Genomic DNA, 26,028 nt, shown 5'->3' on the forward strand with positions numbered 1-26,028 from the left:
TAAAAAATTACCGATGGAACTTGAATAATGCAAAACTTCAGAAAATTAGAACAAATAAACAAATAACAAAAGAAAACAAAATTTTCGAATCTAATAGAATTTCAGAGAATTTTAGTTATATAATCGTTCTCGCACAAAGAATCATTATGCAGTAAAATTCAAGATGAATAAAGAAATAAATAAAATAATATAAATAAAGAAATAAGTAAAATAATATAAATAATTTTAAATATTTAATTTATGAACAACTAAAAATAATATTAACTTTCACTATTTATTATTTTTTACTATTTTTTATTTTTCTAATTTACAAATTGAATATTTATTTCACTATTAAAAATCATAAAATAACTAAACTAAGAAGAAGAAACTAGAGCACAACATATGGTCTAAACCTAAAACCTCCACAGCCACAAAAAAAGCAAAATTTCATAATAATACTAACTCAATAAAGGTCCGAAGCTGAAAAGAGATTAAGAATGAAGACTAAATTACCTCATCTTACTACAGAGTTTAGCTAAAATAATCAGAAGTCAGAAAAAAAACAAAAAAAATAAAATCTGAGACAAAACAATCTTCCGAACACAAATGTGTGTGATAGAGTACCAACGCAAAGAACCAAGAAACCAAGTCAGAAGAAAAATAATGACCAAAATGCCAAAGCCAGCACGAAGTAGGAAGGCACATGCCTAAAGCCCCAAAAGCCCAGCCACCAGCTAAGAGGTAAAAAGCACCTCACAAACTAAAGCAAGACGCCCATGCCAGCGAAGAACCACAAAACTCTAGATAAAAAGGACCAAATCTCCATGAGATTAACTTCATACGCCTATACCAAGGGAAACATGGAAAGAAAAGAAACAACCTGAGGGAGTGAGAATGGAAGCCAACCACCGAGAAACCAGAGCTCAAGCTTGATACCATAAACAACCTTCCAAGCCCACTGAGCATACAAGAGGGAAACATGGAAAGAAAAGAAACAACCTGAGGGAGTGAGAATGGAAGCCAACCACCGAGAAACCAGAGCTCAAGCTTGATACCATAAACAACCTTCCAAGCCCACTGAGCATACAAGAAGGAAAACACTATCCAAACCTAGAGTGGCAAACATGGCAGAAATGAGAGCTACTAGAGATGCGAGCAACAATAAAAACTGCAAGGAGATGAGAGAACAGCGAAGGAATGGAAAACAAAATGAAATTAGCAAACCGTAGAGCCGTATTCAAGCTATGAAAGAGATAAAAGAAGTTAGATCACGAAAAAAACAAAATTTTAAAACCAAGACGAGCAGAGACTATCGACGTCAAGCCAACGACAAGGAAAAAACATCAACGACGCCTAAACTCTGACCCAACCCAAGAAGATGTAGTCTCCAACAACAGCCAAAATTTAAGGAAGAAGATGAGCAATCAATATTGACCGAAAAAACCTACAATGCAGTGAGAAACAACCGCACAACTTGGAACTTATAGACCCGATCTACAACAAATATGAGATAATCTCACATGACAAGACGGACAATAAGAACTCTACTCCAAAACATAACAATCATTCCTGGGAGAAGCACCGGTAAGGTAAACGAAATACAAAGATGGTGATAGGTATGGTCAAAATATGGAGATATGGCAAAAAACATCTCAAAAAAATAATGTTCAAAATTTTGAAAATAAAATAAAATATAATTTTGACTCTGAAATCGTTAATTTTAGAATCAAAAAATATATAAATGCAAAGTTATTGAAATTAAATATGTTTTATATGAGAGGCTCACGTCACCACTAACAAATACTATTATATACACGACAACAGATTATTGAAAAAACAAACACAAAATATATTAACATATCACCTACTACTACATAATACAGTAGAAATACCAAATAATACTTTTAACAAATAAAGACGACTACATAATTATATCATCCAGAAAACTCATACTTATCAACAATAAAACAATATTCTTATCAACAATAAAACAATATTCCGCGCGAAGCGCGGACACTCCCCTAGTATATATATATATATAAATATGTTCGCCTCTCTCCTGAACGCGCAACCTCAGCGCCAGCTCAGAAAGTCGAGTCCTGTAGTGTTGACACGTGTCTCTTCCGCCCAAAACGCATCACTTCATTTAATCTCAGATCTCTTGGGCTTTTAATCGTTGGGCTTACATATTCAGTGTTTTTCGTTTGTGTAGGGGAAAAGTCCAATCTCGACCCAGACTAAACATTGGACCCACTAACACCTTCTATGTCTTCTAGCGTCGTCTTCTTCGTACCTTATCTTCCACGACCGACTACATAACCTATGTGTAACGCCTTTGTTTCTCATTGAATCCACTTCTTAACGTCTCTCCATTAACTCCCTCCGTTCAACTCTGCCACTAATTCGGCTTTAATGACCACTTTTCTCAATTTCCATCTCAAATCCCTAATTCTTGAGATTGTAAATAGGGATAAGTAATTCACCAAATCTCACTGCTTCAGAAGATTAATCAAATTCCATATTTTTTTTCCCGATTTAGTCTGGCCGTTGTCCCAAACAGTGGTGGCGCTTCTTCTGTGTTTCTGGGGAGCATGCACTGTCAAGAAAATAAGAGAGCTCATGGGATTCAACATGCTCCTGTTTTATGAAAAGGTAGCTCTTCGTGTCCCCTCGATGATAGAATCTGAGGGCCTAACTGGTAACCATTACATGAACATTGAGAACATATAGAAAAAGAACGGAAAAGAATAAAATTATAGGAATGATGAGGAATAATGATTCCTTATAATATTTAGGCTTTGAATGGTGACCAAGGAACGAAAGTGAACACTGAATTCTTTATCATTCTCAAAAAAAATCACCATTCACAAGGAATAGTTTTTCCTTCTTGTTCCTCCCCATTCCTTTTTTTGTAGAGAAATATAGAACAAAAGCATTCCTTGTTAAATTTGATAAGGAATAAGCATTCCTTTTAATTCCTGAAATTTTATTCCTATACGTTCCTTTCCTATTTGTTCCTCATGTTCCCGAAAAGGTCACCAGTCGGAGCCTTAGTGAGGAACAAATTTATTCAATATTTCTCTACAATAAAAGGAATGAGAAGGAATGAAGGGGAAAAACTATTCCTTATGAATGGTAAATTTTCTTAGGAATGTTAAGGAATGCATTGTTCCTGTTCATTCCTTGGTCACCATTCATACCCTGAATTTATTATATTGCTTCTCTACTATTTTGTCATGATTTTTTGTTAAATAGTCATCTCTCTAAGGATCTATTTATATGCATCAGCTAGATGCATTGCTTAAGTGATGAAGGTTTAATAGATCTAAGCCAAGACTCAAGTTCCCAGTGGCTAATCAAGTCTCAAGAAATGAAAACTGATGATCCTAAGATTTATATTGAAAAGATCGGATCTCACGAGAAGTTACAGAATTTAAATACCATCATGGCTGTCTAGATGATTGTAGAGTTCCTCATGTATACATCGATCTCCAGATTGCTATATCTGGTCTCCTCCAACAGGGATGAAGAACAATTAGTTTAAAACCATATCCACAATCTATTATCTATACTGAAGCTTGGATTAGCCATTTAAAGCATTGGAGTAAAGCATGGATCATCATCATCTTTTTCATTTTCCATTGTCTGATGTTGTGTGTTCTTCTTTTATATGTTTGTTATTTAATTCTTTTTACGGCTTCAAATTGGCATGAATTTTTCAGAAGAGTACTTGTGGTTGCAAAAAATTCCTTGGCATTAAGACAGCAAAGTACTTTGGATAACGCAAATACAAAGCAATTGTGGATTTCGGGTCTTTTGCTTCTTTTGCTGATTTATGTCATGGAGCAAGCCTTTCTTGACTCTGGATTCCTATTTATCTGGTACATGAAATTCCTCTTGATGTTAAGAGAAGCTAATAATTTTATTTTAAAAAATAACACAAACAATGACATCAAGATAGGTAGGTTTGGCTGCAAAGACAGCACCTGTCCAGCCAACTTGTGTCGAGAGCTCTCCACACGAAGACCCTCCTATTTTACTGAAGCTTTGTTGAGGTTATGCTTTAAGAAAAAACAGAGTCTTTTGTTTAATCTTCCGATGTTTGCGACTTAATTAATAAATAAAATTAATACTGAGTGGCATACGCATGTTAGTTGACATATTTCTAAGTTCTGGGTTATAAAAAAGAATTAAATTAGTTAGATGGTTAGAGGAGGTAAATGGCAAGGAGTGATTGAATCTTCAAGTTACATACATGCCCCATCAATTCCATCAATCTAGCAGATCTTGATTAAAATAAAACACAAAATTGTAGATGAGATTAGTGAACGTGTTATCTTCAGTTGTTATTGTTCCTTGGATTTGTCATACTAACTTTTTGTTTTTCATATGAAATTAAGCTGAGAGTTGGCAATTTGTGAACTTGAAAGAATTCAAAATGCCTCGACTCTCAATCAGAAACAAAAAAGGAACAAAGAACTTAGATGACTAGAGAGAACATTCTAGGTGATGTATTCATGAAATCAAATGTAAATTATACAAAAAATAACCACATAGATAACAAGTAAAGTATATTCCGCCCGTAGGGCGGACCAACCCTAGTTGGTAATAAAAAAATGTTAAGCTAGAGGAGGAGGAACAGAACCGTCATGGAAGCCTTTATTGCGCTACACTAAAATTAAGGACCACCATTTATAATTCAGTGCATTGCAAAAAAAAAAAAAACAAAAATAGGCACGACAACTGGTTACATCAACAATTGCCACAAACCTCTTACTATTTTGATCTAGGTCTGGTCTGAGACACTCACCAAAATTCTCCTCTTAAACAATTTCCAGAATCTAACCACCTGACCCGGACCTTCTGCTTATAGATGGTTAAGAAAACAATACCTGAGAAAGATAGAGAACAGAGCACCAAATCTCTGAATTTAACTCCCCAAGAAAGCACTCACAATCTTAATGACTCCACCTCTCCTCAGTCACACAAGAAACGAAAAGATACACAACTTTCATCTTACAACCACAAGAATAGTTGTTGTTAAAAAAAAAAAAAGCCACAAAATAGTTAACTATTTTTTCACTGATTTTTGGTAACCATAACCTATAGTAGCCGGATATGACAACAACCAGCCATGGTTATGCGACAAATATCTACATCTAAAACAGAGTATCCTATAAACAGAGGTACAACAGATTCTCTCACACAGCTGTATAATGTAAGTAACGTTTTACATTAACCTGAATTTGGCGAGAAACACGTTAATCAACCTAAGACAAGTATATAAATAGCCGCTATAGACGAACTAAAAAAAAAAAGACATCGTATACTCACCTTAACCACATCTTTCGATGATCAAAATATATCAAATCACCCCATTTCACCATTATATCACCACTGCAGTATAGTGGTACGTTCAACATGTCAAAAATACATATGAAGTCGGCAACCAACAAACCAAGATCTAACAAATAAATTAACACATTTGCACGTCCCTTTCGCGCGGATCTCCCCTAGTCTTATATATATATTATATATTATATTATATAAAGGAGTGTTTTACTCACTCCTAAGGCTGCCACATATGATTACGGGTCAGAAAGTCGGGCTCTGTGAAGCCGCCACGTGTCCCGGGCATGAAACTTTGCGTTTCATTCATTCAAGATTAATATTCGTTTTGGCTTTTGATTTCACATGATTTTTTTAATAAAGCTTTGTAAAGCCCATCTTAGAAAAAGAGTAAGTCGACTTGAAACGCGTCGGGTTCTGTTTCAAGGGTTGAACCCTTATTCTTCTCCGCCGTCGTGATGTAGCCTCCAACTCTAGGGTTTCGATTCACCTTCTTCCTCCGGCCCTGATTTTTACCATGATTGAGATGATGTTGTTTTGTTTCTGGGAGGCGAGGAATGTTAGGTGGGGTGATGAACTCATGTCTGTCCACATCTCTTGCTTGATTTAAAGGTCAGTCCGTTTTTGAGATTCTGATAATAGTGATGTTTTCCGGCGATCTTATGAACATTGTTAGCTGTTCTATACAATTTTTCATTCAGCATGTAGCTTCCATTTCTTGATTATGAAACCTTCTCAATTCTGTTTCAGGTGACTCTTACGCCAGCCACCATAAGTGCTAATCGGGTTCCAACCTTATCTTCAAGCGTCGGCGAGAAAGAAATAGAGTTCGTTTGTCTCAAGAAGGGGAAGGAGAAGCTGAACAAGGCCACCCGCATACCATCTTTTATTCTGATGAAGACGAGCCGGAAGATCATCAACCAAGGAGTTCCGACAAGCTTCAGCTGTCAGGGACGAAGCGACCGGTTGGAGGGGTTTCAACCAACGTTAGGTTCGAAGGGAGTCAAGAAAATCTATAAACAATGTGAGAAAATGGGATCAAATTCTAAAAGACTTTTTGGTGAGAAAGATGAGATTGTTTTGCTACAAGGTATAATTGATTCCAAAGGGAAGAATCCACTAGAAGATAGGCTCTACGAATCATGAAGGGTTCTCTTAGCTTTGATGTTACCTTGAGACAGTTCAAGGAGAAGCTTCAGACTATGAGTAGGAAATATACAACTACAGAAATGACGGGTGAACAAGCTTCTGCTTCTGCTTCGAATCCTCATCAACAAAAGTGCTTTCAGTTGTCAAAGGCTATTTGGGGGAGCTGAAGTGATAGCTTTTGAATCTGCTATTGGGAAATCAAAGGAGAGTAAGAAGAGAGTGACAAAGAAACATGACTTGGCGTCTTCGCGTAATGGTAAGAATGCCCAAGACAGTAGTAAAAGAGGAGATATGGAGAAGTCACCACATGTTGTGACAAAATCTGATTGGAATGAGAATTCGTTTTTCTTGGTATGGATTTTCTGAAAGCAAAATGGACCAAGGTGCCAACTGAGACTAAGAAGGAAACCCAAGAGAAGATGAAAAAATTGCATGCCAGTGAACATGAATCTCAAAACTTTGAAGGACATTGAAGGGCATGAAAGATAAATGTGTGCATGACAAGTTAGAGTTGTTGAATGAAGTTACCTCTACGATCATGGCAGCAGATTAGATATATAATTATTGGGTTCTCTTTTTAGATGCAAAGGCTATGTGATCGCATCATCTTCTTCTACAGCTGTTTTTGAACCCCTTTTTTCCCCCTAACTTCTGGTGTTTTTGAACTTAAATCTTAACTTTCTGGTGTCTTCTGTGTGTTTGAGTAGCTTTTGAAGGTAAAATGAAACGAGCAAGTACTATAAATATTTTTTTCGGTTTATGCAAATGTTTAAAGTTCACAAAAAACTGCAACATTTTATGATAGTTTACAAGATTTTCTTATTTTCTTTGTACAAGGAGTTATCCACAAGGGTAACAACAACTAAATATTAATAGATAATTAAAAAAGTATTCCAGAAAAATTTAAGAAATCTGAATATCTATATAACAATTAAATTTGATGAAAAATATAACCTAGCCATAAATACGTAAGATAAAAAAAACCATATAGGAAACTTGGAATAAAAACTAGGAAATGTTGTGAAACTAGAGAATAGAATCTGTATTCTTGTTTCTGTATTATTCATAAACATAATGAACCCTTTATATATAGGGAATTACAAGAGAGATAAAAGGAAACACAAATATGGAAAGACTTGAATTTAGAAATAGTACAAATCATAAACCAATAAGGAAAAGGAAACTAGGGTTTTTCTCTCTCTCTAGCCGCCGTCTCTCTCTCTCTCTCTAGCCGCCGGCTCTCTCTCTCTCATGGGCTGCCGTCTCTCTCTCTCTAACATATGGGCCGGTTATGGACATCCACAATATGAATTATAACACTCCCCCTTGGATGCCATAACCATACAGAGTTTGTAATACGCTTTAGATGTTGTCTCATTATAACTTTACCAGGAAAACCCAATGGGACAAAACCATGGTGAAAGAAAAAGAGTACAATACGTATTACTCCCCTGTTCTGAACATCACTGAAGGTCTTTCAGTCTACGCATCCCAATCTGATGCGTGAGCTTTCTGAATGTGCAGGTCTGAAGTGATTTGGTGAACAGGTCGGCTGAGTTGTCACTGGAACGCAGTTGGACTACTTGGACCTCGCCGGCTTTCTGAAGCTTGTGCGTGAAGAAGAACTTCGGCAAGATGTGCTTCGTTCTAGCTCCTTTGATGTAGCCGTCCTTGAGCTGAGCAATGCAAGCTGCATTGTCCTCATACATGATCGTTGGTGCGTCCTTGCCTTCGGTCATCCCACAATCGACTCGGATGTGGTTGGTCATGGACCGAAACCACACAGATTCGCGGCTGGCCTCGTGAATAACCAAGTTCTTCTAATGGTTTGATGAAGTGGCCGCAATCGTCTGCTTCATGGAACGCCATGATATGGCCGTACCACCATGAATAAAGACGTAGGTGGTCTGTGATCGAGCATTGTGAGGATCCGAGAGATAACCTGCATCAGCAAAGCCAACTAACCTTTCTTTGTTATGGTTAGTATAAAATAAACCCAAGTCTTTCGTTCCTTGCAGGTAACGAAGAATATGTTTAATCCCGTTCCAGTGTCTTTGGGTTGGATAAGAGCTAAACCTAGATAATAGGTTCACGGCAAAGCATATGTCTGGTCGTGTGTGACTAGCCAGATACATCAAAGCTCCTATGGCATTGAGATATGGCACTTCGGGACCAAGGACATCTTCATCGTCCATCTTAGGACGGAACGGATCAGTGTCCAGGCCGAGAGACCTCACGACCATGGGGCTAGACAATGGGTGAGACTCGGCCATATTGAATCTCTTGAGTACTTTTTCTGTATATGCCATTTGAAGCACAAGGATTCCATCTCTTATGTACTCAAGCTGTAATCCCAAACAAAACTTTGTTTTTCCAAGATCTTTCATCTCGAATTCTTTCTTAAGATATTCAACTGTTTGAGAGATTTCTCCAGAGGTTCCTAGGATATTCAAATCATCAACATACATTGCTATAATCACAAAGCCCTGGCCGAATTTCTTTATCATTCTTGGATCATCAATTCAAACAACCAAATTCAAGTATGAGATTAATCAATCCTAGCAATCGGTTCTATGTGATCAAAATTAAGATTCGAAACATTCAATCACATAAACAATTCGATTTCAAAATTAGGGTTTGCATGATATGCAATCTGCATGCATGCAGCTAGGTTTTAGGGTATTTAGGGTTTCAATTTAGATCAAGCAATAAGATTCAATTTTGGTTATTAGGGATTGGATCTATTTGCCTTAGGGTTTGGTTATTAGGTTTAGTTTTACCTTAACCTCAAGACGGGTTGAATGGACCTCCAACTAGAGAAGAGCCGCGAGCTGGAACTGATCGTCGAACGGTATCAAGCTGCTATTGGATCGCGAACGTGCTGAATGCTGAGATCGTCGCGTGCTGGAGCGGACTGAGGTCGTCTATCGCGAACGGGAGCAAGCTGCTATCGGGTCGCATCGAACAGGCTGAGATCGTGTCTCGCGGACAGGCTGAGGTCGCGAGCAGGAACGGACTAAGGTCGCGTGCTGAGATCGGGAACTCCTTGAGTATGGGGTTTTAGGTTCTCGATCAGATTAGGGTTCGTCGTCGGGTTTAGGGTTTATCGCCGTTAGGGTTTGGGGTTCGAGTCTCGGGACTTTTGCTTAGGGTTCTTAAAGTAATCGTGCTGATAACGTGTTGTGAAACTAGAGAATAGAATCTGTATTCTTGTTTCTGTATTATTCATAAACATAAGGAGCCCTTTATATATTGGGAATTACAAGAGATATAAAAGAAAACACAAATATGGAAAGACTAAAATATGGAAATAGTACAAATCATAAACCAATAAGGAAAATGAAACTAGAGTTTCTCTCTCTCTCTCTAGCCGCCGGCTCTCTCTCTCTCTCTCATGGGCCGCCGTCTCTCTCTAACATATGAGCCGGTTATGGACATCCACAATATGAATTATAACAGGAAACAAATTTATGATATTGTCTTCTCATGTATCATCAAATGGAATTAAAAGGAAATTAACAAGATATTGATGAAAACCAAAACTGAAAGTAACATATAATCAAATAATTTTGATGAAAAGCGAAAACAAAAAGATATACTCTGTTCGTTTCAAAAAAATGTAAGTTTTAATATTTTCAGCCATATTAAGAAAACATATTAAATATTGAATATTGATACATTAACTTGTAATAAACTATATCCCAAAAAATTTTACCAATGAAATTCCGTAAAACATAATTTGTTTTTAAATTTTACCTTTACCAATAAACAATGTATTGAAAATGAAAAAAAAAATGTATTTTTGAAATAAAAGTTTTTTTTAAATGGATCTTTTTTGAAATGGAAAAGTACATATCTAAAACAGTAAAAAATAACAAAAAAATGTGTAAGATTACAACAATATTTATGTCACGAATTTGAAAGTCCTCAAATACAAATCAAATACTAATATGAAAACAAAATATATATTTACATAATATGAATAAGAGACACAATATAACATTATTTGACAAAAAATAAACATATAAAAAGACTTACACTGTTAAAATAAAAATAACTTTATAAAAATATCTCAACAATCCTATTATTAAATTTAGTTTTTGAGGTTAAATTGAGGAAATATTTAACAATTTCAACCGAAAGGACGATAAAAACGAACAAATGATACAACAGTTTACACATAATATATAATCATGTTTTAAAAAATATAAATAGTGTTAAATAAAAACTGTAGTTAGATATAATATATTGTTTCTCTTTATAATTTAACAAATGATATAGTAAATAATAATATTTTCAAAGAAGTTTTAGTGTATTTTACTCATACAACATTTTGAGAAGTTCTGTAATTTACTTTTTTATGAAATTTATTTTTTGGTATAAGAGATACAATTTAGCCTTACTTAAAATAATGATCATTTATATTAGATTTACCTATTAAAATTTTAATAAAATATATTATAAACATTAAATAACATATTTACAAAGTAATAAACAAATATATGATATCAATAATATATATAACAAACTGAAATGTATAATCCGCGCTTAGCGCGGACCGACCCTAATATATATATATATACATAGAGGGTCCGCGATTCGCTGAGAAAATTTTATTTCATTCAATTTTTTTCGTTTAATGTTTTTATCTTTAAAAATTTTGTTTTGTATTATCTAATATATTAATTTAGTGTCCTATTTTTATCTACCGTTGAAAATTATCATTTAAATTTTGGATCCTTTTAAAATTGTTACTACGTTACTTAAATTTTATACTCTTTCACGTTTGTACAGTATTATTAAACGCTACTTAGATAATACAACCGGTCTACTTAAACTAAACCATCATCGTCTGATAAAACTAAACCGATGTCATATTCCGAAATTAAGCTAAAATCAATTTCTAATCTTTGGGCTTATAAAAAGCTTTTGGGATCCTCGTAGCAGACAGCCGAAGGTTTGATTTTAGCTTAATTTTGGAATATGACATCGGTTTAGTTTTATTAGACGATGTTGCTTTAGTTTAAGTAGACCGGTTATATTATCCAAGCTGTGGTTAAAAATATTTGTAACATAAAGAGTCCAAAATTTAAGTAGCGTAGTAATAACTTTTAAAAGCTCCAAAATTTAAATGACAATTTTCAACGGTAGATAAAAATATGACACTAAATTAATAAATTAGATACGGGATCGTTTATTTATACTAGCCAAAAACAATTTCAGTAAATTATATACATAAATTTAAACATAAAATACATATATTATGTATAAAATTCTAAACTTTTTAAATAAAATTGTTAACCAATAAATAAACTATTTACTAAATTACAACTGAGAAATATGAATCTAAACTTTTTGTTAACAATAGTTGATTACTTAAAAGAAATTAATGTGCTTTGATTACTTCATCATCTTTTTTTCTAAAGCGGCGAGCTTTTTTCTATTTCCTGATAACATAAAGATACTCCCTTATTTGCATATATATTGTGAATATTTTTCGAATAAATCCTATAATATATATATTATGATATCCCCCTTCTTTTCCTGATAACATATATATTATGAATCTTTTTCGAAATTTGTTTCTCTTCTCTTCTTTTTGTCAATAAATCCTTTTCGGATTAAAGCCGTTACGATTCACGCGAATCATGCAAATCCACTGATATCGAAAATCAAAGAATCTTCCATAAAAAACTTTCATATATGCTTATTAGGTATCGGGGTTAAACCTCATACATCTTTTCCCTCTACCTTTAAACTAGGTTTGCCTAAGGTGAGTTTCTTTTTCTTCTTCTATTACAGTCATAACCTTAATTTGTGTAAGTGTCATGTGTTTTAGTTCTTTAATGATATTCCAACTCATTCGAGTTCTGTTTCTTAGTGATCTTCTAATCTTAGATTGAAATCAAACTCAACTAAGAGAGTTAAGGGATTTAACACCATGTCTTTGATTTTGTAGTCGAGGATCTTGGTGTGAAAGGGAAGAGGCTGAAAGTTTCGGAACCAAATCTATCCTAAGCTTCTGAAATTTGCAGGATTGTGATCCTCCAATGAGTAATTCAGAGGAAATCCCAAGCAGGCTTGAGGTAGATATGCGTTATATAAATCACTAATTCATATAATCTACAGTGTATGCTACTTCCTATGCTAAGTGTATATGATAATTGGATTTTGATGATGAACAGGGCAAGAATATAGCACGAGTTGTGTGTTGCATTCTAGGATTAGGTTCTCTCGTGGCATGGAATGCAATGCTGACCATCACCGATTACTATTATCAAGTTTTCCCGGTATGATTCTCTAAAAACATTTTTTTGACAGAGACAAATCTATTCAGTTGTTATATATAACTTTAATTCACTTCATTTTTGTTTTGTACTGTTTTTGTGTAACAAACAGAAATATCATCCTTCGCGGGTGCTTACCATAGTTTACCAATTGGTTGCCAATGTGTTTATATCAACACTTGCTTATAAAGAAGCCAAGCTCAATACTCGATTTCGTAACATTTTGGGGTACAGCATTTATACTGCTGGCACATTTTGTCTGATCATTGTAAGTACACTTAATTTTCAACAAAATGTGTTTTCTACATGATATACAACTCCCTGGTTTTGATTCATTGTTTTCGGTTTGGGGAAGTTGGATCTTGCTTCGCATGGCAGTGGAAGTGTAGGAGCATATGTCGTGTTGTGTTTGATTGTTGCTCTTTTCGGATTGGCTGATGCTTTTGTACAAGGTGGAATGGTTGGAGATCTGTCTTTCATGTGCCCCGAGTTCATACAGGTTTAGTTTTGGTCTTCACTAAAATCAATTTAGCTAAAAGTTATTATTAATTTTATCTTTTATTTTCAGGCATTCATGGGAGGCTTAGGCATAGCCGGGGCACTAACCTCCGGTTTAAGGCTTATTACGAAAGCAATCTTTGACAAGTCCTCTGATGGTCTCCGAAAAGGCGCTTGTAATGTCTCTTCTAACTTCTCCTGTAACTTTTTGTTACATCTTATTATATAACTAAAGCTAATATTAATCATCATGTGTTTCTTGTAGTGTTGTTCATAGGAATAGCAACATTGATCGAGTTAGGATGTCTCATTCTATATGTGACTGTCTTCGCTAAGCTTCCTATCGTAAAATACTACCGTTCCAAAGCAGGGAAAGAAGGCGCTAAATCCGTAGCAGCAGATCTAGCTGCGGCCGGCCTCCAAGAGCAAGCTCAACAGGTTCAGTTCTAAATAACTTTGAACCAAAAACAAACAAAAAACACCAGTGCTGTGGTTTTTATTTCGCTAGTTAATTATCTGTTTAACTTTTGATCCTCACAAAAGGTTCAACAAATGGACGAGACCAAGATCATAAGACTAACGAAGAGGCAATTGCTACGGCAAAACATTGATCATGGGATGAATATATTCATGATTTACGTTGTTACGCTATCGATTTTCCCTGGTTTTCTTTATGAGAACACAGGAGAACACCGGTTGGGCGATTGGTACGTAACACTAACAAGCATTCAGTTCATATATTTCATTACTATACATATATATTGGTTATTGGTTATGTAAAAACCATTTTGTGTGTGCATGTTTCATGTGTCAAATAAAAGGTATGCACCAGTCCTAATAGCCATGTACAACGGATGGGATTCAATCGCCAGGTTCATCCCCTCAATCAAAACTTTAGCAATGGAATCTAGGAAATGGATCACGGGCTGCGTTATTGCGCGTTTCTTGCTCGTTCCAGCGTTTTACTTTACAGCTAAATACGCAGATCAGGGATGGATGATTTTCCTCACCTCTTTCTTGGGATTGAGTAACGGTTATTTAACAGTCTGCATCTTCAGCATTGCACCAAAGGGTTACAATGTAAGCTACTTTATAGATGATGTCTCTCCAATCAATTTTAAACTGGTTATATATATGTCTAATTCTGAAATATATTGAACTTCTTCTTAATAGGGACCCGAGTCGAATGCATTAGGGAACTTGTTGTGCGTGTTTCTATTGGGAGGTATCTTCGCTGGTGTTTGTTTGGGTTGGCTTTGGCTCATTGGTAACGGCTCGTTCTAAGCGAAATTATTGCTGCAAATTATTAGATAAACTTATTCCTTCGATTGTTGTTTATGTTTTAATCTTTAAACTTTGCCTCAAACTTCTTTTTTTACTAAATTTATAGTTTTTGAAGCTTAGATAGTTTTTTTTGAAGCTTAGATAGATAAACTTCAGATATTTCTTTTGCGGTATATTTCATTGAGTTTCCTACGAAAACAATGCTTTGATTACCATTTCATTGGTTTTTAGATCCATGATTTACAAATATTAACTTTTTTTTTGTCACAAAATTACAAATCTATATCTATCTATTATTATAAAATAGAATTTGTTAGCCGCTGGTGTTGCCACCTCAGCGGCCAGCTAGAAAAATCGTTTATTGTGGGCGTGACACGCAAGGAAAAGCATTTGCTATTTGTTGGTTACTAGGGGCATCCCGAAACGGTCCGGGTCCGCATCACTTCGTTTATCTGAAAAATCTGATGGGCTTATATTCATATTATATGTATATTGAATATGAGCCTTTATATTTTCCTTTTTTTGGGCTTCGCATAGCCATGGAAAGTTGAACAACGTATTTTCCTTACAAACCTGGGTTTAATCGTCTTATTCAATCTGACTTCGTCATCTACGGTTAACCGTAAAAAAAACCATCACCATTGAGAACCATCGCAGTTAATGGAGTTTCAGGAGATTTTGTGAGAAAAATCTGCGTGAGGGATCTCTGAGTCGATCTTCGTTCGCATCTGTTCGTCTTAGATTCTTTTTCTCCAAAACGTTACGGATTCGTCGATTCATTGCCATTAAGAACCATATTTAATCCTTTGACCCACAATAAACACTATCAATCATTCAATGCTATTTATTTCCCTGTCTATCCACCTTTAAAAAGGCCAGCCCTCATCGACTGAACATCATCCTCTTCTCCCTCTCAATCTATTCAGTTATCGTTAATTAAAAGCAATTTTTTTTTACAGTTTCGTCTCTCTCTATCTGTTGAAATTTCTGTCATTATATAGTTCTGTAACTTATTTCTCTACTCCTCTGTAATACACACGATCGATCTTCCATTAACAAACAACATATTTTGATATAGACTCAATATACCAACTTCGGTTCAAAGGTTTGCTCTGGATTTTGATTTTTTGGTCATAGTGATGATTAGATTTCCATCCTATGATTGTTTTCTTTGATAATTCAGGTTTCGCAGTGCTTGGGAACAAAGAACGTCAGCAACAATTTCTTTAGTCATAAAAGCAAACAAATTGATAGAACTTCAGCCAATCTCAATTGATTCCGCCACCGTCATACGTCCACAATCTCTTCGTCTGGTACAGGCAGAAGTTAGGTTTAGCAAATATTCCCCAAAATTCAATCGTTCTCATGATATATCATCTTCAAAGATGCAAATCTTTTAATGTTTGTTAACCTTAATTTCTTCCAGCTGGTTGTTTCCTAAGAAAAAAAATGGTGTCTGCATATAAACCAGGTACATATGAATAGTACATTTGAGATTTCTGTTTGCATAGTTTTATATTTTGTTTGCACAAACGTACATTTGAGATTTCTCTAGCTTTAATAGCTGATATCAGGACTTTCAACTATACATGCTTAGGAGATGTGTGGCGATTTATGGAGCTGTGAAACATTAATATATCGTGGAGTTATACGAACATGAGATAGCTTTGAAGTGGAAAACTTAAGAAAATGGAAATGTACATCGACGCATATTTCAGTCTTCGATTCTGATGAAATTCATATAAAAAGGATCTTTAAAGGTAGCTACTTTCTTTTAAATTTTAAGTCTATATAAAAAAAAAGCCTTTGCGACATCAATGTAAACTTATTCATTGATTGTCGGATAGGCAAAGCCAATTATGAAGATAGCAAAATATGAATGTAATTACGAGAATATGATTGAATGAAGTCTTTTTTTTTCATCGATAACAACATTCTGATTTAGCATATTTTACTAAAATATAATAATTTGATTATACTATTATATTAAATTAAATATATATAATTGATTCTTCTCTTTTGGTGATGGTTCATCATTTATATAAATATGACATCATTCGTAACTTAAATATATATAATAAAAGATATGTCCTTTATCGTTTTTTAAAAAGCTATGCATAAATTAGAAGAGATATAATCACCTTTTTAACATTTGAACCATATAGACAATACATCAAATGCTCCATCAATAATCTTTTAAATAATCTTTTTTTTTCTGTTATCTTTTTTTAGCCTAAACCTTTGGCAGTCAAAAAAAAAAAAAACAATTGCTGAATTCCTTATTTTTCAAATATTTGTTGATGTGAGTTTGAAGAAACATCAACAACATAAATATATTTTCCAAATATAATAATACATAAATATATAATCTAACATATTATTTATAAATATTAAGCAGTAACAATTAATATCATATTTTCTATTTTAAATTGGCTTTACTTTTTCTAATCTTTTAAATTATAAAATTTAAGAAGAAATGTATTAAAATCCATTAAACTCAAGAAAATGAAATATTGTGAACAAAGCAAAATAATTATATTTTTTGAATTGTTTTAATATAGTTGTATAATTTCTATAAAAAATAGTAAAATTTGTAGTAAAAATAGTGAAAATTATGATTAAAATTAACTAAAATTTTTATTAAAATTTAAAATATATTTGTATCATTTCGTTCATTTGCTTATCCGCCTGTAGGGCAGGTCCGACCCTAGTATTACTATTAACTAAAGAAATGTTTTGGAACCTAAAAGTGATCCTTTAATTCTTCAGCTCATAAGGAAAACCGTCCACTACAAAATTGAATTTATGCAGAAAATGAAATATAAACTAAAATTGATATGGTGAAATATACCGCAAAAGAAAATACAAGTTTGATGTAATTAGAAAGATGATTAAACTCAAATCAAAAGAACAGAAGATCACAGAATTTTGAATTTTGTCTTTCATTTTTCTTTTCTGTAAAAGATGGCGTTTCATCAACTCCTAAGTCGAAACAAAAGTTGGCTCTCAAAAGAGATTCAACCGTGTACAAAATAATAATAATAATAATAATAAAAAATAAACCTTTGTCAAATCTAGGGAGCCATCAGTCCATCGACCGTGTAGGAAAGTGACTTCATCCAATCCGTTTTCAGCAGCATTTTCTGTAGCGTTCGCATTATATCATATCCCGGATCCAGCTTCCGTTGCCATCCCTAACAGAACCATACATACCTCAAAGCCTCAGTCTTGTTTTAAGATATGAACCAAACTCAATAACATCAAGAAACACAAAGATCAACAATAAACTCACCTCGAGGACTAATGTTGTAAACATCACGGTGGAGACATTGCCATCAATATTAACTCTATGATTTCTCATTTTCTCGAATAACTCGTGCATACAATCTGCTGGATGAACTGATTCTCCTTCTGCTGTTCCCCAGAATCTAAACGCTTCTTCTACTTCCTGTCATAATATGTGTTTTATGTATAAATATAAACACCACATATATGAAGAAACTTTGTATGTGTTCGCACCTCGACAAAGGCCTGTGGGTTAGGACACTTCTGTTGTTTAGATAACTTAAGTGTCCGTTCAGCGGCAGTCCGACCATCTCTACGTGCAACCGCCTTGAAAAAACCGAGTAGGTTGTCTCTGTCCGTTTTCGAGAGCTCTGCAGTCATCCCTACATCAAGGAAAATAATGTGTGGCTTCTTCGATCTGAACAGACCTCTTTTGGCACCGTTCTTCCTGACAAGAATGTTCCCGGGATGCATATCAGCATGAACGAAGTTGTCCACCTGAAAAAAAAAAAACAAGAATGAGATAAAAAAAATTCTTTAAAAGTTATATAACTAAACTGAAACAAACAAAAACGAGGATTCACCAGGAGCATCTTCAAGAGAGCATTAGTTCCGATATGAGCTACTTTTGACTTAAGCCATTCATGTCCTTCTGGTCCATCCACATAACGAGCCACGCTCTCTCCGTGCTCGAATGACTCAACCAGAACGGAGGGATGCACAAGGGGAAACACAGGCTTAGGGAAAGAGACATCTTTCCATCCACGGAAGTTGTATATAAACCGACTCAAATGAGAAGCTTCCCTCGAGAGATCAACTTGAGACAACATGTAGAGGCTAAACTGCTGCACGCACTCATCCAACCTAAGCCAGTTCAGACCCGGGACGAAAGTAGTTAGCTTTGCCGCCATTTTGATTATCACAAAGTCTCTCGTCATCGTCTCCTCAACGCAAGGATGTCTGACTTTAACAGCGACTTCGGAGGACTTCACCTTTTGTCCTGGATACTGAAACTTCAAGGTGGCTCTATGGACTTGAGCTATGCTCCCGGAAGCCACTGGCGCCTCATCAAACTCCTCGAATATATCAGAGAGCTTACGACCAAACGCTCTCTCGATGGTTCTTTTGGTGAACTCAAAGCTGTGCTCAGGGGCGTTACTGTGAAGCTTCGAGAGCTGCAAACACAGATCCTTAGAGAACAGATCAGGTCTCGTGGCGATCCATTGGCCGAACTTGATAAACGCAGGACCAGCTTTCTCCAGAGTTCGATGGAGGACCTCATGCCGCAACTTTCTGAACCGAGGCCCGCATGAAAACTCCAACAAAGCCATCACGAGATTAGGAGAAAGCAAGACTGCTAAATAGAGAGCTCTCCCGAGGAGAGCCACACTTTTCACCGCGGAAAGAAACAAAGTAGAGATAACCACAGGGATGTTCACGGCGTTCCTGTAAAGAGAAAACTGCTGCGGAGACCGTATAAAAACAGGAGGAGTTGGAGCGGGCCTTTGCGCATATGCAACTTTCCTACAAGTGAGAGCTAACACGCCAGGTACTAACAAGTGCGAACGGGATACAGACAAGCAAAAGGCTTGAGCGACCATGCTTATCCTAGGTAAGTTCCATTGGTGGGTAGAGTATCTATTAAGAAGCCATTTCAAAGAGAATTGAGCACGTTGCTTGACTACATAGCTTCGTGAGAGAAGACTATGACCGAAAGATCTTCCTTTAGCGTAAGGGAGAAGGGACAATGAATGATACCCATTACTCGAATTTCTGAACTGAGGCAAAACTAGAGAAACCTTGAGAGATGTTCCATGTTTCTGGTTAGAGTAGAGAGATTGTGTGTATCTGGTAACCACTTTGGTGACCAAGAATCTGCATGAAACGGAAAAAAAAAAAGGATTCAACTTTTAGAAGGAAACAATCAAAGGGAAAGAGTAAAGGTTGAAACTTTGTAACTTTTTTAAACCCTAGGAATCAATTTATGTGAAACAGGGAAGCAAAAGCGAATCGGATGATAAAGCAGAGACGAACCTAGAGAGGAGAGTCATGGCGAGAGACGAGCTTTTCGAGAAGAAAGGTTGTTGATCTTCAAACCGTTAAACGTACGGAGCATTGTCTCATCGATTATGACTCGGTCTACGGTGGCTCGCCGTTTCGTGGGGTTTTGGAGGCTGAAGACGATACGGAGAAAGAGAGAGAGAGAGAGACAAGGGACCCACAAAAGGCGACCTCGTGGGCTTCACGCTAAAAATATTTGTCGTCCGTCCAAACAATCACGCTAACTAAATAACATATCTTTTCTCTTTTACGTATTTAGTAATGTCTCGTGGGCTTACCAAAAAATATTTTTTCTTTCTTTCTATAAAGGGTTAATTAATGAGCTATTGGCATAGAAATTATAGGAAGATGGAGAAATTTGTTACGAAGGCCCATAAGCGAGATTTAATTGTTGCCTATGCGAAAAGACAACACTAACCCTACCGCCTCTTTCTCTTATGCATGAAGCGCAAAAGGTTTATAATCTCTCTCTCTCTCTTATTATCCTTAGATTCATTACCACAAATTCACACATTCACCTTTCAAATTTCTCTCGCTCGCTTCAACAAAAGGTGTCTTTCTAACCATCATTATTTACCGCCGCCGCATTACCATCACGTTACCGTCGTCAAGTACCATGTCAGGCGGATCAGTTCAGAAGATCAGAGTCTATTAAGGATGAGTACCGATTATTAGTTGTTACTATGATTCTTGGAAATATCTTTCACTTTTCTTTATGATGTAGCTTGTAAAATAACTGCTTAAGATTTTATTTGACTTTTATGTTGTTATAGTTAGCTGGTAATATATATTAATTATCTAGACATTGTTATAGTTAGCCGATGATATATACTAATTAATGGTCGGTTAACACTCCAAACCCAAAACAAAAGATATATTGAGTAATTAGTGTTGTGGCCAATTTGAAAGCCATCAAGAAATGAAGTACTATTGTGCAAATACAGGAAGAGCTAGATCGCACGATTGAAAGATTTGGGGTTGATTCGAGAGGATGTTTCTGTAAATCTAAAACATTTGGGGTCAAATTGAAAAGAACCATAATTTCAGGGACTTTTTGTGCAAAAACATATAGTCACCATTGGAGAGATCAACCTTTCTCTTCGCCGAACTAGATGGTAACGGCAAGGATGTGCACAACGGAAAGGCTTGATTTTTAGCATGACGACGTCGTTAGAGCAAGGCGACTGAAGATCCACTGACAGAGGAGTAAGCCATGCGAATCTCGCGACTGTCTCGAACTCGACGTAAACAGAGGTGAAAGGTGAAAGGAATAAACTTTTTTATAAAGCCACTTGGATAACTAATAGTAGGTTTGAAAGGAATAAACTTGACGCGATGATCTACATTTAGACGCGACGGTGGACATAATAAATCAAAGCTCATTCATGGCAAGTGGGAGGCGGTTGCAGACGATGACAAGTGAAGCTTAACACGAAGAGACACTCGACTCCGGTAAGAGTGAACTAGAAAATTCAGTAGAAATCTTGCTAGAAGAGAGAGAACGTACCGACGGATTAAACAAAGAAAATGTGGAAGTAGAGAGAAGAACAGTTTTGATTTTGAAACAATACGTGTATCGATTATTGTGTTATCTACTGACAAATCTTTTCACGCGTGATATAACAAGAGTATAACAATATAGAGAGTTCGTAAATGGGTGATAATTTTAGTGTAACATACGAGATATAAGGGCAAAAGGGCCATTAAAAAAAGACACATAAGCGAGAAATGACAACTTCTATCCGTGCAAATTATGCACTTATGCTTGTATATACACTGCAATTTCTCTTAATTAATTAGGTATATAGTCAGATTTTTTTGTTAAAAAAAATTGACCATGTAATAACTGATATGTGTGGAAGCCCCTTGGTCCAGTGGTTTGACCAAGGGTTCACTAATACTTTTACACTATGAGGTCTGAGTTTCAATTCCCAGGAATGCAGAATTAATGGAGAAACAGTTTACAAGAGATCTGCAACAAGGCGCAAGTAGTACCGTCAACCATGGATCTGATAGAACGGCTCTGGTGATGCAGTCAGGACCGGCTCAATGGTGTCATGGTCTTGGGGAAAAAAATTTAATTTACAACCTATTATTTTTCTTTAAAAATCTGATAGATATATGTTTTTTTTTCAAAATACCCGAAGTATTTTTAAAAATAAATTTATGGAAATATAAAAATACTTTCATATAAAAACAAACTGGACCCCTTTTCTTATTTTTAATATAAAAAGACATGTATTTTTTTAAAAAAATCGGGTCCTTTTCTATTAAGAAATAGGGGGACAATGGATTGGGCCCGGCACAGTCGCACTGCTCTGCCCCCCTATCTAAGCCAGCCCTGGATGCAGTCATGCGTAAATCCTCATAAAACAAGTAAAAATATCGGTTGTAAATAGGTCTTAGACCTATCAGCGCATAAGCATCTTATTTCTCAGATCCGACCAGAAGAGGAAGTAGAAAACAAGCCCAAAGGGTCAAGTCAGAAAGGCAAAACATTTGGTATGATATTGGTCTCACTCACTCGCCACTCTTTTTTTATTATAGTTGAGTGAACAATGTGTTAAGATTGATGAGAAAAGACATGTTAAACCTGCAAACTATTTGGGTAATATTTATCTTGCTTTTTTTTCTTCATTTTCTTACACCCTCTCAATTCAGAAAGACACACACTAAATGATACTCTAATAAATGGAGAGTTTTTGATGATGGTGTGATCCAGTTGGAGTATGAGTGCTTGCAAGATATTTGATCAAAATGGTGGCTACGGAGCAGTAAGGGAATTTGGTGCAGAGATGTTGATCTAAAAATTATGTGAACGGAAAAGGGTACTTTCCACCTCCAAAACTGTCTTTCTTGTGTGTTATGTGATATCTTATACTTCAAAATTTAGACAAACAAGTCGTCATTTCTCATCATTTCTACGCTGGCTGGAAAGGAGTCTTCTCAGTTTTCACGGAAGAGAAGATGTCTAACAGATGATTCGGAACAAGTAAGAGAGATATCTTTTTGTAACCTTGTATTATATTCATCTATGGAGGAGTTCCTTAATCCGTACAAGTGCAAAATGTTTATATACATTGGTTACATTGTAGAGTTGTTGTGAAGGAAATAATAGAAGATTTTAAGTACATCACAAAACCGAGAAAGATTTCTCATACTATCATGAGAGAAGAATCAAACCTTTCATATTGTGTTTGCTGATTGTTATAATTCTATCACAGATTGTTCTGTGGACCTCCGGTTACTCCTTTTGTCAACTCATTAAGCTTAAGGAACAAAACACCACATAACCTCCAAAGCTGCTTAGACCAGTGGGATAATGAAAAGTTCTTCGCTTTGAACAATTGGAAGGCATGGGATGTTTTTCTTAAAGACGACTGAGAGCAACTGGGTAATTATAGAGACTACTCATGCTGCTGCTTTTGCTGAGAAGTAAGTTAGTGTTGCCTATATCTCAGCTGAGCCCATAATCTTATTTTGAAATAAGAGTCGATAAGGAGCTCACATTCATATTATTTCCAGCCCTAAATCAGCTTCTCACGATTCAAGACAAGTCAGTAGCCAGTCATTAGGTTCTATGCACATTGTAAAAAAAGAATAAATACTATAAATATGCATTGTGAGTTAAGATAGACAAGATTATGGGTTCGATTTCCTATTACCTCTGATGGTGCTAATGTCTTTGATCGGTAAACAATAGACATTTGTGTCCTCAAAGCATTAGACGGAGAGACAAAGCTTTAAGTCTTATCGCACTATAGCAGGCATGGAACAGAGTTGCGTTATAATTACAAAGCCTAACTAACCTTTATGGGGATAACTACCGGGTGATAAACGGGAAACGGGGATAACTACAGAGCTTTAGATTCACTGGGAAACTGGAAGATGTCTTTGTTATTTTCTTATTTTGAAAAATGAACTGAATATCATCAGACAAATATTTTCGGCCATATCCTATTCCACTTTTTAATTTTGACTTGTACATAACAAATTTATACATTGTAGAACTTGGTTGAGTTGCTCAGTTTCCAATTCATATATCTATTGATAATTTGATATGTCTCATCAAACGTATGACTGTTCATATACATGGGAAAATAATATTTTACTTGAATTTGACTAATTAAGATGATTTTATGTTAAAAATAACTTCTAAATTTTATTGTACATCTTTTAAATATCAAAAGATCAATTATATGACACATTTACAATTATATAATGCTAAAAAAAATGTCTGAAATAGGCAAATCTAGTGGCCTTTGAGTGGTGGTTGTATTACACGCGCGTCTCCCATTGTTCTCTGTACCCTAAAATCTCCGATTGAAAAGGGTGGAGCCACTGCGGATCTCCGGCGGCCTCGTCGGTGTTTGTAGTGGTCTCCCCCTCAATGGAATCAGCACAACGAGACGGAATATGCAAGATCTGGTGTTTCTAGAGGTGGTCTCGCTTCTCGCTGCGACTCGGGAGAATTTCTTAAGCGGAAAGTCCTATGAAGCTCCACCGCTCTGGTGATTCGTCGGTGAATGGTTGGAGTCTACTGTTAGAGGACGACGGCGACCCACCGGAACCGCAAGTCAGTCATCGGGGTAGGGGCTTAATATCCGATGGGAAGGTTTGGTTTGGCAGTGTCGGTGGATCTCACCTCTGTAGATGGCGGTTCTCTCAGGTCCTGAATCTCGCCGGCTCGTCTTCCTCCTTCCTCCGCCATGAAGAGTTGATGAACACACAATACATCGGACCTGTGAGACGGTGAAGCTGTCACGGTTAACGGCGGGTTAGGGTTTTGGAGTTGGCTTCCGTATCGAGGTCGAGGTTTATGGCCGCGGGACACTCCGAGGGTGGCTCCGTTGAAGGTAACTGGTACGGATCTGGCGGGCCGTTGACACCACCGCCTTGAGAAGTCACTGGAAACTGGATTATGGGGTCACGGTGTCTATCGGAGGAGGGAGTAGTCTTCCTCTGTCTTATTTCCCATAACCTAAGCTCCTCTTTGTTTTGCTTGAGCTGTGTTTTAGTCGAGTCCAAATCACTTGTAACCTATGTATTGATGTTTCTCCGGTACACCGGAACTTGTAAAAAAAAAAAAAAAAAAAAATGTCTGAAATATCTTCCCCTTACTTCATCTGGATCAACAATAGAATAACATTTAATGGAAGATTCAAGATATTATATCACTAATAGAAAATATGTTAAATAATTTTCATAACATATAATAACTCACAGACTCCCTTTGAATTCATAGTCGCAAAAACAAATCAAGAAATAATGAAATATACCTTCTCAATACGATTAGATGAAATCTAAAAATATAGTAGAAATGCAAAAATAAAACTAAACCAAAACTAATCAAACGTTTAAGTCAATAGATTAATAAGAAAACAAGATTAAATTCAAGGGAAATCCAACACATAAACTTATAAAAAAATCTTATATCACTTTAATGTAATTAAAAATAAATACCAGTTAATTAATAATAACTCAACTATTACATTTTAACAATCAATCACCATTCATACTAGGAGCACCGTAGACATATTTTTTGTTTCATCTCAATATTTGTTAGGGTTATTGTAGTTGTGAATTTTGCGTTTTTGGTTGATCATTGTTTTTTAAGTTTTTTATTGTTATATAGGGTTAGAGTTGTGATGATGTACTGTATATGCACTTTTCTCCACTCATGAAGGACTAAACTGTGTTAGTAATGTGATTGATATAGTTCGTGTTGTTGTTTGCTGTGTTATTGAGACTTATTGTTTGTTTGTCTTTTTAATTTGTTACTTGTACTGTTGAGATTACATAAATTATATTAAGGTTGTTGAGAGCACCTTTTGTTTCTGAATATTTTTTCTCGAGTTTAGTTGTTTTTGTTGTGTGTATTAAGTAATATTTTTTTTATTCTTATTATGTTGGTTATATGTTTTTTTACTTTTAAACTAGTTGTTTTTACCGGATCTTTAAAACAAATATATGAAGACTTATAGAAATAACTATAAAATGAGTGACAATTAGTATTTGGATCTTAATGGGTTTTAAACGAATATATGTATTTCTCATAAGAAGACAATAGCTTTGGCATGTTGACATTAAGCATATAAGCTATTTTTATAAGACAAGAGGAGTGAGCAGGAGA

At 35.6% G+C, this 26,028-nt stretch overlaps 2 protein-coding genes and 2 long non-coding RNA genes across 6 annotated transcripts; 3 read left to right on the plus strand and 1 right to left on the minus strand.

Annotated features, from left to right (window-relative positions):
* Nucleotides 1–2,295: 2,295 nt before the first annotated feature.
* Nucleotides 2,296–4,009, plus strand: LOC106295303. Of its 2 annotated transcripts, none has more exons than XR_001260994.1 (3): nucleotides 2,296–2,634; nucleotides 3,705–3,863; nucleotides 3,944–4,009. It is a non-coding gene; the product is annotated as an uncharacterized LOC106295303 (long non-coding RNA). The 2 variants fall into 2 exon arrangements; XR_001260995.1 differs by having other exon boundaries at nucleotides 3,940–4,000.
* A 1,682-nt stretch (nucleotides 4,010–5,691) lies between these two features.
* Nucleotides 5,692–6,537, plus strand: LOC106341986. Its single transcript, XR_001269789.1, has 2 exons — nucleotides 5,692–5,943; nucleotides 6,082–6,537. It is a non-coding gene; the product is annotated as an uncharacterized LOC106341986 (long non-coding RNA).
* Nucleotides 6,538–12,135: 5,598 nt separating this feature from the next.
* On the plus strand, nucleotides 12,136–14,713 carry LOC106296401 (equilibrative nucleotide transporter 7). 2 transcript variants are annotated; one of them, XM_013732530.1, is made up of 10 exons: nucleotides 12,136–12,253; nucleotides 12,440–12,566; nucleotides 12,666–12,770; nucleotides 12,880–13,035; nucleotides 13,123–13,266; nucleotides 13,336–13,441; nucleotides 13,531–13,703; nucleotides 13,809–13,972; nucleotides 14,087–14,345; nucleotides 14,439–14,713. In XM_013732530.1, the coding sequence occupies exons 2-10, from the start codon at nucleotides 12,531–12,533 to the stop codon at nucleotides 14,547–14,549; spliced, it is 1,254 nt and encodes a 417-aa protein (XP_013587984.1). In that variant the 5' UTR covers nucleotides 12,136–12,253; nucleotides 12,440–12,530; the 3' UTR covers nucleotides 14,550–14,713. The 2 variants fall into 2 exon arrangements, with proteins under 2 accessions (XP_013587984.1, XP_013587992.1); XM_013732538.1 differs by lacking the exon at nucleotides 12,136–12,253 and adding an exon at nucleotides 12,290–12,299.
* Nucleotides 14,714–17,473: 2,760 nt separating this feature from the next.
* On the minus strand, nucleotides 17,474–20,094 carry LOC106322124 (uncharacterized aarF domain-containing protein kinase 2). The gene is made up of 5 exons (XM_013760304.1): nucleotides 19,869–20,094; nucleotides 18,419–19,709; nucleotides 18,069–18,332; nucleotides 17,842–17,997; nucleotides 17,474–17,743 (listed from the first exon to the last, which is right to left on the minus strand). Exons 1-5 carry the CDS (start codon nucleotides 19,883–19,885, stop codon nucleotides 17,624–17,626), a joined length of 1,848 nt encoding a protein of 615 aa, XP_013615758.1. The 5' UTR covers nucleotides 19,886–20,094; the 3' UTR covers nucleotides 17,474–17,623.
* Between the last annotated feature and the right edge of the window lie 5,934 nt (nucleotides 20,095–26,028).

The sequence above is a fragment of the Brassica oleracea genome, chromosome C1, assembly GCF_000695525.1.
Source record: "Brassica oleracea var. oleracea cultivar TO1000 chromosome C1, BOL, whole genome shotgun sequence".
Lineage (NCBI taxonomy): Eukaryota > Viridiplantae > Streptophyta > Magnoliopsida > Brassicales > Brassicaceae > Brassica > Brassica oleracea.